The 13,961-nt window shown below is 40.2% G+C and overlaps 1 protein-coding gene across 1 annotated transcript in view; it reads right to left on the reverse strand.

Moving 5' to 3' along the window:
* Positions 1-4,444: 4,444 nt before the first annotated feature.
* HELB (DNA helicase B) overlaps positions 4,445-13,961 on the reverse strand; it is a gene marked incomplete at its 3' end in the record, with an annotated part of 21,738 nt that continues 12,221 nt past the window's right edge. Inside the window, 8 exon segments of the mRNA XM_018576344.1 lie at positions 4,445-4,744; positions 7,543-7,677; positions 7,836-7,922; positions 7,964-8,132; positions 10,915-10,974; positions 11,908-11,992; positions 12,489-12,607; positions 12,716-12,857. Of these exon segments, the coding sequence (XP_018431846.1) occupies positions 4,445-4,744; positions 7,543-7,677; positions 7,836-7,922; positions 7,964-8,132; positions 10,915-10,974; positions 11,908-11,992; positions 12,489-12,607; positions 12,716-12,857 (1,097 nt within the window).

The following is a 13,961-nucleotide window of genomic DNA, read 5'->3' on the forward strand; positions in this document are numbered from 1 at the left end:
CCAGAGTAACAGTTACCCAACATAACATGCAAGTATATAGGAAAATGTTTCTCTATATCTTATAAGGCTATTTTTGCTAATAATGCCAGCCTTATGTTCACACCGACATTGTCTTGTAAATGCTAGATTAAACAGTGTTGTGCACAGCAGGCATTTATAAGGCCTTTCCTAATGCCTCTAAATTAGTCTCCAGCTCCAGACTGGGAATGACAAATAAGGATCTTATTAGCAGTTCTGGCTGTAGCTTTAAGCAAGCTTTTCACAGGCTTTGTCCAGTGCTTGTTTAAAGTTACACTCCCATTGTTATCCATATGGAGCATGACTGGAGGTTGAGGAATGATGCTTAAAATGACACTAACCTCAGGAGTTAAATCTTAAAGCAGACCTTTACCCATATCTTTAAAATAACAACAACAAAGACACCTATAAAAATGTTTAGTAATGATAAATCTACATGCTTCTAGATAATTGCTGGCTTTGTATTTCTCTTTTCTTCCCCAGTCTTCCGACAGTGGCCATGTTTACTAAAGGGCAGGTTACTAGATCTCATTTTACTTCCTGAAAATCTGGCGCATGTGACTAGGACCTGTGACCATGCACATCCTCTCAGGGGAGAAACATGCCTTTCCCTGAGATGAGATTTCCCAGCAATGCTCTGCCGATGACAAGGCAATCCCAGTGTGCATTGCGTTGGCAAACTGAAGTAATTTGCACTTTCAAAGCAGGAAGTGAATGCTCTGCAATTGTAAGCATTTCATAATCACACAATTTTACACCTGACATGTCTATGTTATTATTAATCATCATACATAGAGGGATGTATTGGTAGAATTCGATTTTTGAGTGTAAAGGTCCACTATAGAAATGCATTAAAGTACCTCCACTATTAAAACTGTATCTTATTTGTGTTCAGTCGGCTGTAGATCCTCAAATCATCTCTGAATTTATGCTGACATTGTCCTTTCCTTCTAGAGGGTGGCTTCTTTTGTTTCCCATGGTCCCTGTGCTCCCAGCTCACTACTGTGATAGACTACAATCTCACATTTAGTTAGCTAATTTATATTGAGATTGTAGTCCATCACAGGAGCGAGCTTGGAGCGGTGGCTACTTTACAACACACACAGGGACCATGGGGAACAGAAGTAGCCACACTCCAGAAGGAAGGAGAGTGTTCGCACCAATTCAGAGATGATTTGAGGATCTACAGTCCAATTGATACACAAATAAGATACATTTTTGTTAATAGTTGAGGTACTTAAATGCATTTTTTTTTAAAGATTTAACTCCTGAGTTTAGTGTCACTTTAGAGTTTATAAAATGCTTAAGAAACATTTCATAAGTGTCTGCTTTACATGATCACCTTTAAACTACTGTGTTAACCAGGCTATAAAGGAAACCCACAAGTACCGAAATGTGTGCTGCCATTGCTGAATTTGTTTTATTTAGCAGGGTCAGAAAAATCATCTTCATCTTAACTGCACCACCTACTGATACCATAACACAGCCATACAGGATGAGTGCTTTTCAGACTTCTTTGGCTGGCTGTCTGTTTGCTCCAGATCAGTGACTCACTAGGCAGTGAAGTAAGAGTAACTGCCCAGACTGCTGCAGATTTAAATACAAGTCGGTAACGGTAGTTCCATATTCTTTTCCTTTGTTAGTTTTAATGAAGACATTTTATTATTATGAATTGACAGGTCACACTTACACAGTAAACCACTGTTTTACCTAATTGTTGAAGCAATTCTTTAGAAAGCTGAATTTCTACTACTTCTAACATAGCTTAACTTTTTTTTTTAAACATTTAACAGTGCCTGATTGCTGCAAAACTGCCTAGGGACTTTAAGGAAGAACTCTGTGCAAAACATTTATTAACCCCTGCAGTGGGACTACCCCCCACACTGCAAGGATTAAATGCTCATTTCGGTCTAGGGAGGAAAAGAAATAAAAAAGTTACTCACCTGATCCTTGGAGCTAGCTTGCTCTTAGACCAATCCTTTCAGTCTCTCTCCCCCTCCACTGCAGCGATCTAAGGTCCCGGAGTCATGTTCTATATACACAGTGCATCAATGGAGCGTAGAAGAAGACCGGCAGAAGGGAGCGCTGTCGCAGCCAGCGGGCTCAAAGGATCGGATGAGTACAACTATTTTCTTCCCTAGACCAAAACGAGCAGTTAACCTCTGCAGTGCAGGGGTTAATACAAGTTTGGCCTGGAGTTCTTTAATGATTCTAAAATAACAACCACACCATTGTGCACATTAAGTGCTGCCTGGTTAGGCTACTGCTCCTATCATTACTTATACAAAGATCTGGCATCTGTATGAGGAAGAAACTCTTAGTTGCTTGCTGGTGCACCAACACATCTTTCCATCACATAAATACCAGCAAAAAAAAAAGCAGTAACAAACAGGGCACTATGTAACCAAAGCTAACTTTAGTCAACTATACCTGCAAGGCAAACAAAACACATGAACTTAAACCATTTGCCAATTGGTTAGCCTCTATTCTCACAACCATTTGACTACTGCTTTCTGGTCACAAAGCTGCCTGTCTCCAACCCAATTCACAAAGATATATATTCTGCATGTAGAGGTAGGAAACATGAAAGAAGAAGGTAAGAGCCCCTAGTGATTTACTAAACCTCTTTCAACAATATGGCATTTACCACTATATACATCACATTCATCTAATAATGCTTCTAGCAATACAACAATACATCATTAAAACTTTAGAATTTGAAGGAATCCCTAGTGCAATGCAAAGTCAATGCCCTGCTTTACATTATAAAGTGACAAGAGCATCTACTTGCTGTGGATGGTTGTAAACAAGGCTCCCAGCACCCCCATCCAGTATCATTAAAAGTTCGCTATCCTTAGTAATGGAAAAGCTGCTTGTTACATGAACTATTTATGCTCAGTTTTTGAAGTCCACTTGAAGGAGAGGTTTCTTCCAAATTCTGAAAAAGAAAATTGAAGGAAGTCAGATACCTTGGAGACTTTGTATAAAACAGACATGAATTATGGAGGCAGCCATGCGCCCCCCCCCTTCCTGAACTGCCAGTTGCTTGGCCATTAGACTCTTAGTTTGAATCATTGCCCCAGGACACAGGTATGTAGATCGAAAAAGTCAGAAGTCCTAATCTGCATGCTTCTTCCAGGTCAAAGTATTGAACCTAGGGAGTCGGCATCACTGTCAAGCAAATAGCATTTTCCGAAAAGGAATTTCATTATAACTGTATATTGTATATGGCAGGCACTAGGTGACACTAGGCCTCACTAACGGAGACACTAAGTATGGATATAAGCACAGTTACATTTTGTTTAAACATTCACATTGGAAATAGTTGTAAATATTAAACCTGAAATATTGCTAAATTTAAATTTGTTCACGCTGGAAGTGAGGTGATTAATGGGGGACATAATTTTAATGTACAAAATGTTTAGTGGTGATGGCAACATCGGCAATAAACTTTTTACTGTAAACTCCCTAAAGGTGCCCATACACTGCACGATTCTCGTACGAGAATCGCGGGAAATCGTACGAGAATCGTGCAGTGTATGGAAGGCATGTGACTGTTTCTACTGTACGGTCGCACATCTTCCATCGAACCATCATGTTTGAAAACCCGCCGGGAATCGTACGATTCTCGGCGAGTTGGTGGCCTGCTGGTTCGACAACTGCCGAACGGGCCGGTGTGCGCACGCGCACACTGCCCGTTTGCAGTCAGCGTAAGCCAGCCCCTCATTACAGTCATTGCAAGCCCGCCCCTCAGGGGGCGTGGCTTGCGATGATCGAGAGTGCGATCTGCCCGTCCAAGATGGGCAGATCGTACGTTTTTTTTTTTTTTATCCCTTTACAACCATCGTACAGTGTATGGCCACCTTAACAAGGACTAGAGGCCACCACCTACAATTGGTGGAAAAGATTTAACCACAAAGGGTGTAGGGGATTGTTTTCAGTTAAAGCCGTTAAATGTTGGAGATCTCTGCCACAAGCAGTGGTATCACCAGAGAATATTAATTAATTTAAAAATCAATTAGATACCTTTCTCAGTGACCATAACATTTAGGGGTACAGGTACTCCTAAATACTAGACCACAGAGGACTTGAAAGATTTAAGTAGGATCAATCATCTAAATTATTACCAGTTTAATACATTTAATTACTCCAAATACATGACTATAACTGTATGGTTGTAACAACTGATAGAAAAGAATGATACCCTGGAGTTGTCAAGCCGATATTGCTTGGAAGGGGTCTCCATGCCATCTACAGGGATTCCTGCCCTCTTCTGTGAGGGTGACTCCTCCACAACTCGGCTTTCACGATTCAATGGAGAGCCTGCTGGTGACGGCATTGGGTATCCTGCAGCATAATCTCCATCAGCACAGCTTTTCTTTGAGGTAGCCATATCCGGAGTGGAAGGCACAGAGGTACATTTTAAGTGCGGAGATGATTTAAGTGGGGTGTGCTCCTGTGAAGCCACAGCAAACTCATCTTGGTTGGTGGAAGCAGAAGTACTGGACTGTGGCAAGGTGCCACTTTGAGACAACTCATCCTTCAGACGCTGCTGCAGTCTAGTTTTTCTTTCACGAGACCTGTTAGCAATTGCTTGATCAAGCTGAATACTCACTGCAATTATATAGACACGCTTGCGGCCCCGTGTTACAGCAGTGTATACATGCTTCCAGGTCTGTCTGCCAGCAGCGCCTAGAACATACACAACTGTGTCTTCTTCAGAGCCCTGGGGAAAAAAAAAGAATATATAACATAATTTCACCAAAGCTCTTAAGAGCTGCAACAAAATCCCATATTGTTGCAAAGCGGTCTATCTACGACCCTTCATATGGGTGGCTGATTTTTCCAGTCAGTTAACAGGTAACATTCTTGAATATTAAAGCTTCAATTATCCCAGCGAGCTAGTTTGAGGGTTCTTCAACTGATGTGACACTCTGTCCTTTATAGCACAAAAAAAACTCCCTTACTGCTGTGTCTTCAGTTATAACCTTGACCGCTTCATGACAAGTGACGTACAGTGTCACTGGCATCAGGCCCATTTAAACAGAATCCTGGTGGCCAGGACTCTGTTTACATTTGTAAAGCCGATGGCCGGCTTTACAAAAGAAGCGATTCTGGCGACTCAGCTGTCACCAGATCGGTTGTACGGGCCGGTAAACGCACGCCCCCACCGACACGTCCAACGCCTTTCCTATGGCTTCTCATGTGTCTGGGGGGAAGCTGGGGAGGAGATCGGCAAACCTCCACTCACCGATCTTCTCCCCATATTATGGGACCGAGAGCAATGCAGATTACATCACTTCCGGTCCCATAGCTGTCATTGCTCGGCTCCTGAAGCCCAGCAATAAGCTATTGAAGTGCGATCTGCATTTCAATAGCTTATTTCAAGTGTAAATGTGATACTAGGGTTCATTTGGACCCCCAGTATCACCTTAAAGATGACCTGTCACTGCCAATATGCTATCACATGGGGGGCGTGTAAGCTTACCTTTTGGCAAACTGTCCTTCCCCCTCTGTCGGTATGGGTGTACCATCTGTTTCACATAATGCTGTCCAGCGCAGCCCTGCACTATGGATTTTGAATTTTGTTCACAAATTGCGAGCACTCGTTGGTCAATACAGTCAGGTGACTGTGCTGACCATTGTGAAGCGCCTTTTAGCATGGTTAAAACTATTTTTTGGATCCGGACAAGTAAATTGTCCTGATTTTGTTTTTTTTTATTCCACCCCCCCTGGCCTTTCTACACTGCATTATGAAAACCAAGGCAAAATGTATAGGTTCATGGGGACCTATGCTGGACAAATTGCTTCAGCTCTATTACTGTTACTAAAGGAAATATAGATTCTATGGGTCTACCCAAGCATGTGCTGGCTCCTAGATAAAACTATATGACTCCTAAAGTCTTACATTTGTCTAGTCTGGGTTGCACTGCATTCAGCACCTAAGATAAAAGCCATCCATGCACTAGTTAATTATACAGTCATGGCCAAAAATATTGGCACCCCCTGCATTTCTGTCAGATAATGCACCACTTCGCACAGACAATTGTCGCAATTACAAAAGTTTAGGCATTCTCAAGTTTGTTAATTTTGTGTCATACCAATACAAACAAAATAAATAGATTTTTGACAAAACAAATTTACAGCCTTTGGTGAAGTCCATCATTCTCATGGTTTCAGTGAAAAAAATGAGGCCTTTGAAGAAACAAAATGCAGTCCCTACAGTCAAACATGGTGGAGGTACACTGATGTTTTGGGGTTACTTTGCTGCTTCAGGAACTGGATGTCTTGACTGTGTTCATTGCATTATGAAATCTAAAGACTATTAAAGAATTCTGGGGTGCAATGTAGGGCCCAGTTATAGAAAGCTGTGTCTCTGTCAGAGGTCATGGGTCTTACAGCAGGACAATGAGCCAAAGCACACATCATAAAAGGACCCAGAAATGGTTTCAGACAAAGCGCTGGAGAGTACTGGACTGCCCAGCAATGAGTCCAGATCCAAATCCCATAGAGCACCTGTGCAGAGATCTCAAAGCAGCAGTTGGGAAAAGGAACCCTTCCAATCTGAGAGACCTGGGAGCAGTTGGCGAAAGAAGAGTGGTCCAAAATTCCTGTAGAGAGGTGTAAGAAACTCATTCATGGTTACAGGAAGCGATTGATAGCAGTTATTTTTTCCAAGGGCTGTGCTGCCAAATATTAATTGAGGGTGCCAATAATTTTGTTGCAGTCTATTTTTGGAGTTTTGCATGGAATGTGTCAGATTTGGCTTTTTTTTTCTCCACTTTTTTGTGTCATACCAATACAAACAAAAGAAGTTAACACGATAATGCCTAAACATTTGTAATTACAACAATTTTCTGCGCCACGTGGTGCATTATCTGACAGAAATGCAGGGGTGCCAATATTTGTGGCCATGACTGTATAGCCTGCTCCATTGAGGAGCATAGGACCAAAGTGTAAGACTTCCACGGTTGACTGTTCCAAACCTTTGATTTGACCTGCAGCCAGGTCAGGTTCACATCAAGAGCCTTAATATTATCATATAGGCTTCCCCACCAGGATTCAAATCGAGCGCCTGTCTACAGATTTAATTTGCGCCCTTTTGTAAGGTACATCCAATTCATCTCTATTTACGCTCTCAGGTCTCTCTTGCATCTGGTCTGTGGTGACAGTGCCGGAGAAGCTCAATATTAGGGATCCAATCATATCAGATAGGCTGAGATGTCAATGCACTGCCCATAACAAATTGTGACTCAACGGCTAGAAATAGGGCACAAACTCCTTGATGCATTAGTATTTTACATATTTCTGAATATACAATATGCCCACAAAACAGCACTTTAACAGGGAGCATTGTGAAGACACTCCTGTGAAATATCTTCAGGCTTACATAATTGCCGAAATGATGATTAACTTGTATGAAAGGTAATTAAATTGAAAGGAAGTCTTAATTACTGTACCAGTTCTATATGCAGTATGTCTAAACTGGACTGATATTTGTTATTAAAAAGTGGCACCACATACCTGAAATGTGTGAATGGTCCTGGCCCATGCATAATTCAAACCACTGCGAATTCGAAGGGCTTTATAATTCAGTGTGTACGTTCTCTCTTCTCCATCAAATAAGGTTAGTTCGCGGATTTTATCTTTCTCTACATCCTGTAGTAAACAAAAAAATATATTTTATATTAAGCTTCATACTGCACCCAGGTGATCAACTTATGGCATTATATGACTTTACCAGAAAAAGTCTATAATCAGTTTAGCAATATGGGTGTTTATTCACAAATGTCCATACAATGCAGGATGTTACTCACATCAGTTATATAAAATATTTCCCCATTACAGATCCGCTCATCATCTGTAGACTTCTCCTGGCTTGGTCTCATGGGTTCAGTCCTATTCTGGTCTGCACATTGTAACCTTAGGATGACCGGGACAGCACACTTAGCAAGCAGCAATAGCAAATAATACACCAGGCAGTAGAATTGGTCAGTAGCCAAGTTCAGACACAAACAACATACCGGAATGTGGTCTGAAGATCTCTGACATAGGCGTTTTTAGTGCAGCAGACTTTGTCATCACATCTGAAATCATATCTTTTCCTGGAATTCCTGAGGAGGAACAACACCAGATCATTGTATTACGAAAGAAGACATGGCTTTGGTCAGTTCACAACGTTGTTCCTTGCTGCTTTTGGCAAGTCTCAGAGTACTGCAATCATTTAAAGTCCAACTCCAGCTTCAGTCAACAGCCCCCGTCCCCACTCATGATGACACCTTCAGCTTACAAGAAGTGGGTTGAAAAACACAGGGTATGATGGAACCCGGAAGAGTGGTGGCAGCAGCAGAACTGACAGGAGCAGAAAGGAGGGGAGTATTTGCAGTGGAAGCTGCTTTTTAGAAAAACAAAAAAACTTTTACACCTACGGAAGAAATTGGACACTGGCAAACAAAAAAAAAAGCTGTTGGCCAGCCAAGTATAGCCACTCCCATTATTCGTCAGCTTTTTGCTAGTGTTCTATAAGGATATACCGTACATGGAAATGTCAGTGCATTCGAGTGTAGCACCAGGAAACACGTTGGCGATGTTTTATTATGATTATGTGACGAATAAATATCAACTTTATGAAGAAAATGCTTGCTGGCTCCAATTATCTGACCTCTGCTTTCCTGAACTTATTGTTGAGTACAAGATCAAAATAGACCGAGCAGTCCCTGGCAACTGTCTATCTACTAGCATGCGGAAAGGAGAAACGAGTAGCGGGGGAATGGTTTGCCCTGCTGTGTGTTTGTGGAGACACACACACAGCTTACTAACACACACAAAGGTGGCTCCATAGGACTCTGCAAGGGAAAGGAGCCACCCTAAAAGATGATATCAGGGCCAGTGCTCAGGGGGCCAGCTAATTCTATAGGAAACTAAAAATTGAATACATTAAGAAGCAGCATCTATCACTTGAATAAAACACTGACCGTAACTATTGAGGATGTTTAAGGATCCCATTGACAATCCTCTGCAAGCCCTTTCCATTTTTTTTGACAGAACCAGTCATGCAACCTGCTATAGCAGTGATGTCCACTTGTAATACCTTAGGGAAATGGACTAAGCTTATGTCTAATGATCTGGCTACTGTCCTTACTGACCATCTAGTTGTAGAGCTTATGCATACAACCCTACACTACTGCACAGGTTAGTCAATATTGTCTGTCTTATTTCCCTATTGAGTCTCCTATCTGGAAATATACATAGAACTCTTTGGCTGAAATGTTGGTAAGTGGAACAGCAATGTAAAAAGGCACTTGCTGTGCATGCCTTTTGATGGTGAATGCCTGTTTGGTGTAGCTTTAGACAACTTCATAAAGGATATTACTGAAGGTAAAAGGTACACATTTACTCCAGCAGAAGAAGAAGCCCAGGCCTCAACCTGGGAAGATTCCTTCCACCCCTGAAGCCAAGATTTCCGTTTGGTTCTTCCAGGCTTCACACTCCAAAACCAGGCCCAAGCTCAGTTCAATCGCAAACCTTTTGTCTCCAATCTGCTCTGGCAGATCTTTTAAATTATTGGGTTACTGCCATCGGCAGAACGGTTTCAGGAGTTTTACTCCAACCTTTTCACTGTCTCGAAACCAAAAGGGGGCACCCGCCCCAACTTGGATCTGAAGACCTTAAATGTCTTAATTCGAGTCGATTCTAATCCTAAATTTTGTAAGAAATCCACCAAGTCTGTCATAATTTCTCTCCATCAGGGAGACATTCTGGCCTCTGTGGACATTTTGGACGTGTACTTTTAGGTCTCCATCTTTCCAGTGCATCAACAATACCTCACTACCAGTTTGTAGCTGTATCGTTTGGTCTGTCTTTCACATCCCTAGTATTTACCAAGGTAAATTACCCCATTTACCCCATGCTAGCCTTGCTATGCTCCCAGGTCATTCCCATTGTGGGATATCTGAATGACCTTTTGTTGCCTTCTGAAAGGTCTACGAACATACATGGAAGGCTTCAATCACTTGGTGCAAGGAATGAAAATGTCACTTCATGATCTGGATCAGTATTTGGCCTTTGGTACCATCCAAGGGCAAATTTCTGCTCTTGCTCCACCACCACCACCACCACCACCAGTGACTCTGTAGGATTTAAATCTGATTCTGTTGGTACTTTAAAGTGGAACTAGACAAAAAGATTAGCTAAAACCCCAGAATTAGATATTTTCTGAAAGTATAGACCCTGGAGAATAAAATGATGGCAGTTGCAATTTTTCCATAGGATATTGGTGCAACTGTTTACCAAACCCAGATTTTTAGTTAAAAATATACCTTTACATTTTAGTGCACATAAACACAATATCCAATCTTTTGGAACTATATAAAATATGAGGTTCCACTGAGTAAATACATAACAAGCATGTCAAACTTCAAAATTGCATGCACCTATGAAATAGCAAAAAATCTACTGTATCAAATATTGTCCATGAACAACGCTATAAAAGCCTTTATAGGGCTTTAGTTTAGAGATAACTGAATAATGGCCCTAGGCTTATTGCTCTTATTCTGGTGTTCACATCGATATGTAACATGTGTGGTACAACAGTTGTTTTACAAAATAGGCACACCTGTTGTAGGCATATTTGCATGTGCCTGTGGGGTGCTTACATTTTTTTAATGATAATTTAATTTTTTTAAACTGTGATCTGACCATGTTACATCTGAAATATGGGTGTTACATTAAACATGGTCAGAAAGGTGGAATAAGTCTTTAACAACATACACTAAGGCCTTGTTCACACCAAATGCAGAGCAGATCCGGTCAGGTTTCGGCACACGCACGCTAGTCTTTTAGATGCGTATTTGACGCGTTTTTGGTGTGAACTAGCCCTAAGAGCTACATACTTACTTCATTGTATGGTTCGAGTAGTGTCTGCAGCACAGTTCATTTATCAGTAAACAATCCTTCCTAAATGTATAGACAAAAGAAAAATATGTGCATACATTTAAAACATATTTGTAAATGTATATATATTAGAGATTTTCAGATACCAGTGCAGATACTTGGCATTTTCACGAGAACTACCAGGGTTGCAGCTGGGACGTGACTCTAGCGCTCCACCACTGTCCTGAAATCATTAGTCTGTATTGTTTTAGAAAAACTGTCACATGACAATAAACAAAAATGAATCAGTACTTGGACAAGTATTACTACTTGAAAAAATGTTATCGGTGCATCCCTAATATATTTATAAAAAAATAAAGAATCATACCCAACCTTTTTTTTTTGCCATAGTTCTCTGTGGCGTTACAGGAGGACTTATACTAAAGTCCTCCTGTGACCCAAAACTCAGCATATAGTGGCTAATGCACACTATATGCGGACAGTGCAAAGCGGTGCGATACACAAATAAGCTACATTTTTGTTATTGAAAAGGTACTTGAATACATTTTTAAGATTTACAATGGACTAACAATTATACAAATTAAAAGGCCATCTAGTAACAGAAGCAGTATATTAATTTAAAAAAAAAAAAAGGAAAGACGGGTTTTAAGCTGCATAAATAAGAGCTGACCGTCATAGGCATCCCTGTCAGCATAATAGTTTGTCTCAACCACTGGAACTATCATGTTTGCTGGCCAACTTGGTCTGCATGTAAATATACAGAAAAGTATCATCAAAGCATGTGAGGAGAAAGAAAAAAAAAACAAGAAATGAATTGATACTCTGATTACCATTAGTAAAGGAATTAACAAGAATACAAATATAATTTGCTATAGTGGACCTATATTATTTACCCAACATGACAAAAATATTTATGCATTTTTGAACCCCACCATAATAAAGAAAATACAATTCTGTATATACATACTAGCTATACATTCATTTTAAACAGCTTACCTTCTAAATGCAATGAACTGAGAGTGTTTATGATCCGCTAGTCCTGGGCCAGACTTAAGCAATGCTTGTATAGCAGTAGATAAATCTGTGTTTGAAAAAGTAAATTGAATTTAAAATAAAAAAAATTAAAAATGAAGTATCTGAATAGAATGCATATTGGTTCATGTCATGAAAATCAGTCAGGGCAGTCAACACTGAATGACCAACTGACTTATCAACTGGCAGAGAAAGTAAAAAGTCTCTAAAATGTAACTGTCTTGTCTTGAATACATATATCTGAGTTATCGTGGTTCCCATAAAAGTGCCATATACACATAGGAGCAAATCATGAGAAAAAAACAATCATTATTTTTACCAGGGACATGGGAAGATAGCTTTTCAAATTTTTTTTTAAAGTTGCCAGGAGATACAATATAAGGTCCTCTTTAAAAGTTTCAGCTCCGCTGTGCGTAGCATTGCTTCTTTGGGGGGTCACAAAACAAAGCGCTTCCATAGGTGGTATCTAGCTTACAAAATCCAAGTAGTGACAGGTTCCGGTTAACTAAGGAATTTTAGAAATGAACCCTTAACACACCACTTACCAGTTTCATCAGCCAAAGAAATCAGAATGCATTTCTTCTCCTCACTGGGCATTGCAGGGTGCACATTCCCATCAAAATGTAGCATAGCATCAAAGTTTATACCTTGCTGGTTAGAGATACTTGAGAAAAAGACATGATTAATATTGCAGAATCTGAAATATCATTTTGCAGAATCTGCATTAGCTCACTGTATGACACATATAAAGCATTGTCCTTCAGCCTCTTACCTTGTTGCATTATCCACAATGAGCTGTGATTCCGCCCTGTGATTGGTCTTAAGTTCAATGGCCCAGTTTATCCCTTTGAAGGTAGCAAATATATCGGCCAATAAGTTCCCTGGCTCTATACTGGGCAACTGACGAATGTCACCTACATTAAAACAGAAAAGTAGCATGATATGTGTAGTTACACATCTGTCATTTATTATCTTTTTACTTTATGAATGCAGGGATAAAAGTTTACAGTGAGTTAGATTATGATTAGTACATTATAATAAAGACCCCCATATCCCAAGTGGTTTTGCCTAGTCCTTAACACACTTATCCACCTAAGGGTTTATTTAAAGCATCACTAAAGGCTAGGCGTTTTTCTACCACCGACCCACCCACCCACCACACACACATCTCTGCAGTCAGTAATCTCTTCCGCCAGGACCGGGAAGATACATGACTTTCCACAAACTTCCTGGTCCTGGGGGAGGGTACGGAGGGCAGAGGAGCCATAGGCTCCTTTTGCTATCAAAGTTTAACAGTGGGAGCAGGGGGGCGTGGCTGGTTTTTAAAAAGCAACCAGACGCATTTCAATTAAATCTTGCCCTGTTAATAATAAAAAAATAAATAATAATAAGGTTTACAGGTGAAACTCGAATAATTAGAATATCGTGCAAAAGTAATTGCAGTAAGTGCTGCAAAAGGGGCCCAAACCAAGTACTGAGTACATATGCATGCTTGTACTTTTCAGAGGTCCGATATTGTTCTATGTACAATCCTTGTTTTATTGATTGCATGTAATAATCTACTTTTTTGAGGTTGTGGATTTGGGGTTCTTGGGGTTTTCATGAGCTGTAAGCCATAATCATCACAATTATGACAAATCACGGCTTGAACTATCTTGCTTTGCATGTAATGAGTCTATCTCATATATTAGTTTCACCTTTTAAGTTGCATTAGTGAAATAAATGAACTTTGCACGATATTCTAATTATTCGAGTTTCACCTGTAATATCACTTTAAGAAGGCAGCGCAAAGGATAGTAATGATGTACAAAGGGCAATTCAGAGCAACCAATGAGATTTCACTTATATGTACTAAGCACTTCAAATGAGGAATGGATTCTAATTGGTTTCTATAGGTCACTTTGTACACTGTTTTTGGTCTTATTAAATAATTCCTTAGGTCTTCCAGCCTACAAATTATAATAATAATAAATAACCTATTAATGTCTGTTAAGATTTCAAAACCTTGTTTTGTTATG

Source organism: Nanorana parkeri, unplaced genomic scaffold (assembly GCF_000935625.1).
Source record: "Nanorana parkeri isolate BGI_ZX_2015 unplaced genomic scaffold, ASM93562v1 scaffold65, whole genome shotgun sequence".
NCBI classification, from domain to species: Eukaryota; Metazoa; Chordata; class Amphibia; order Anura; family Dicroglossidae; genus Nanorana; species Nanorana parkeri.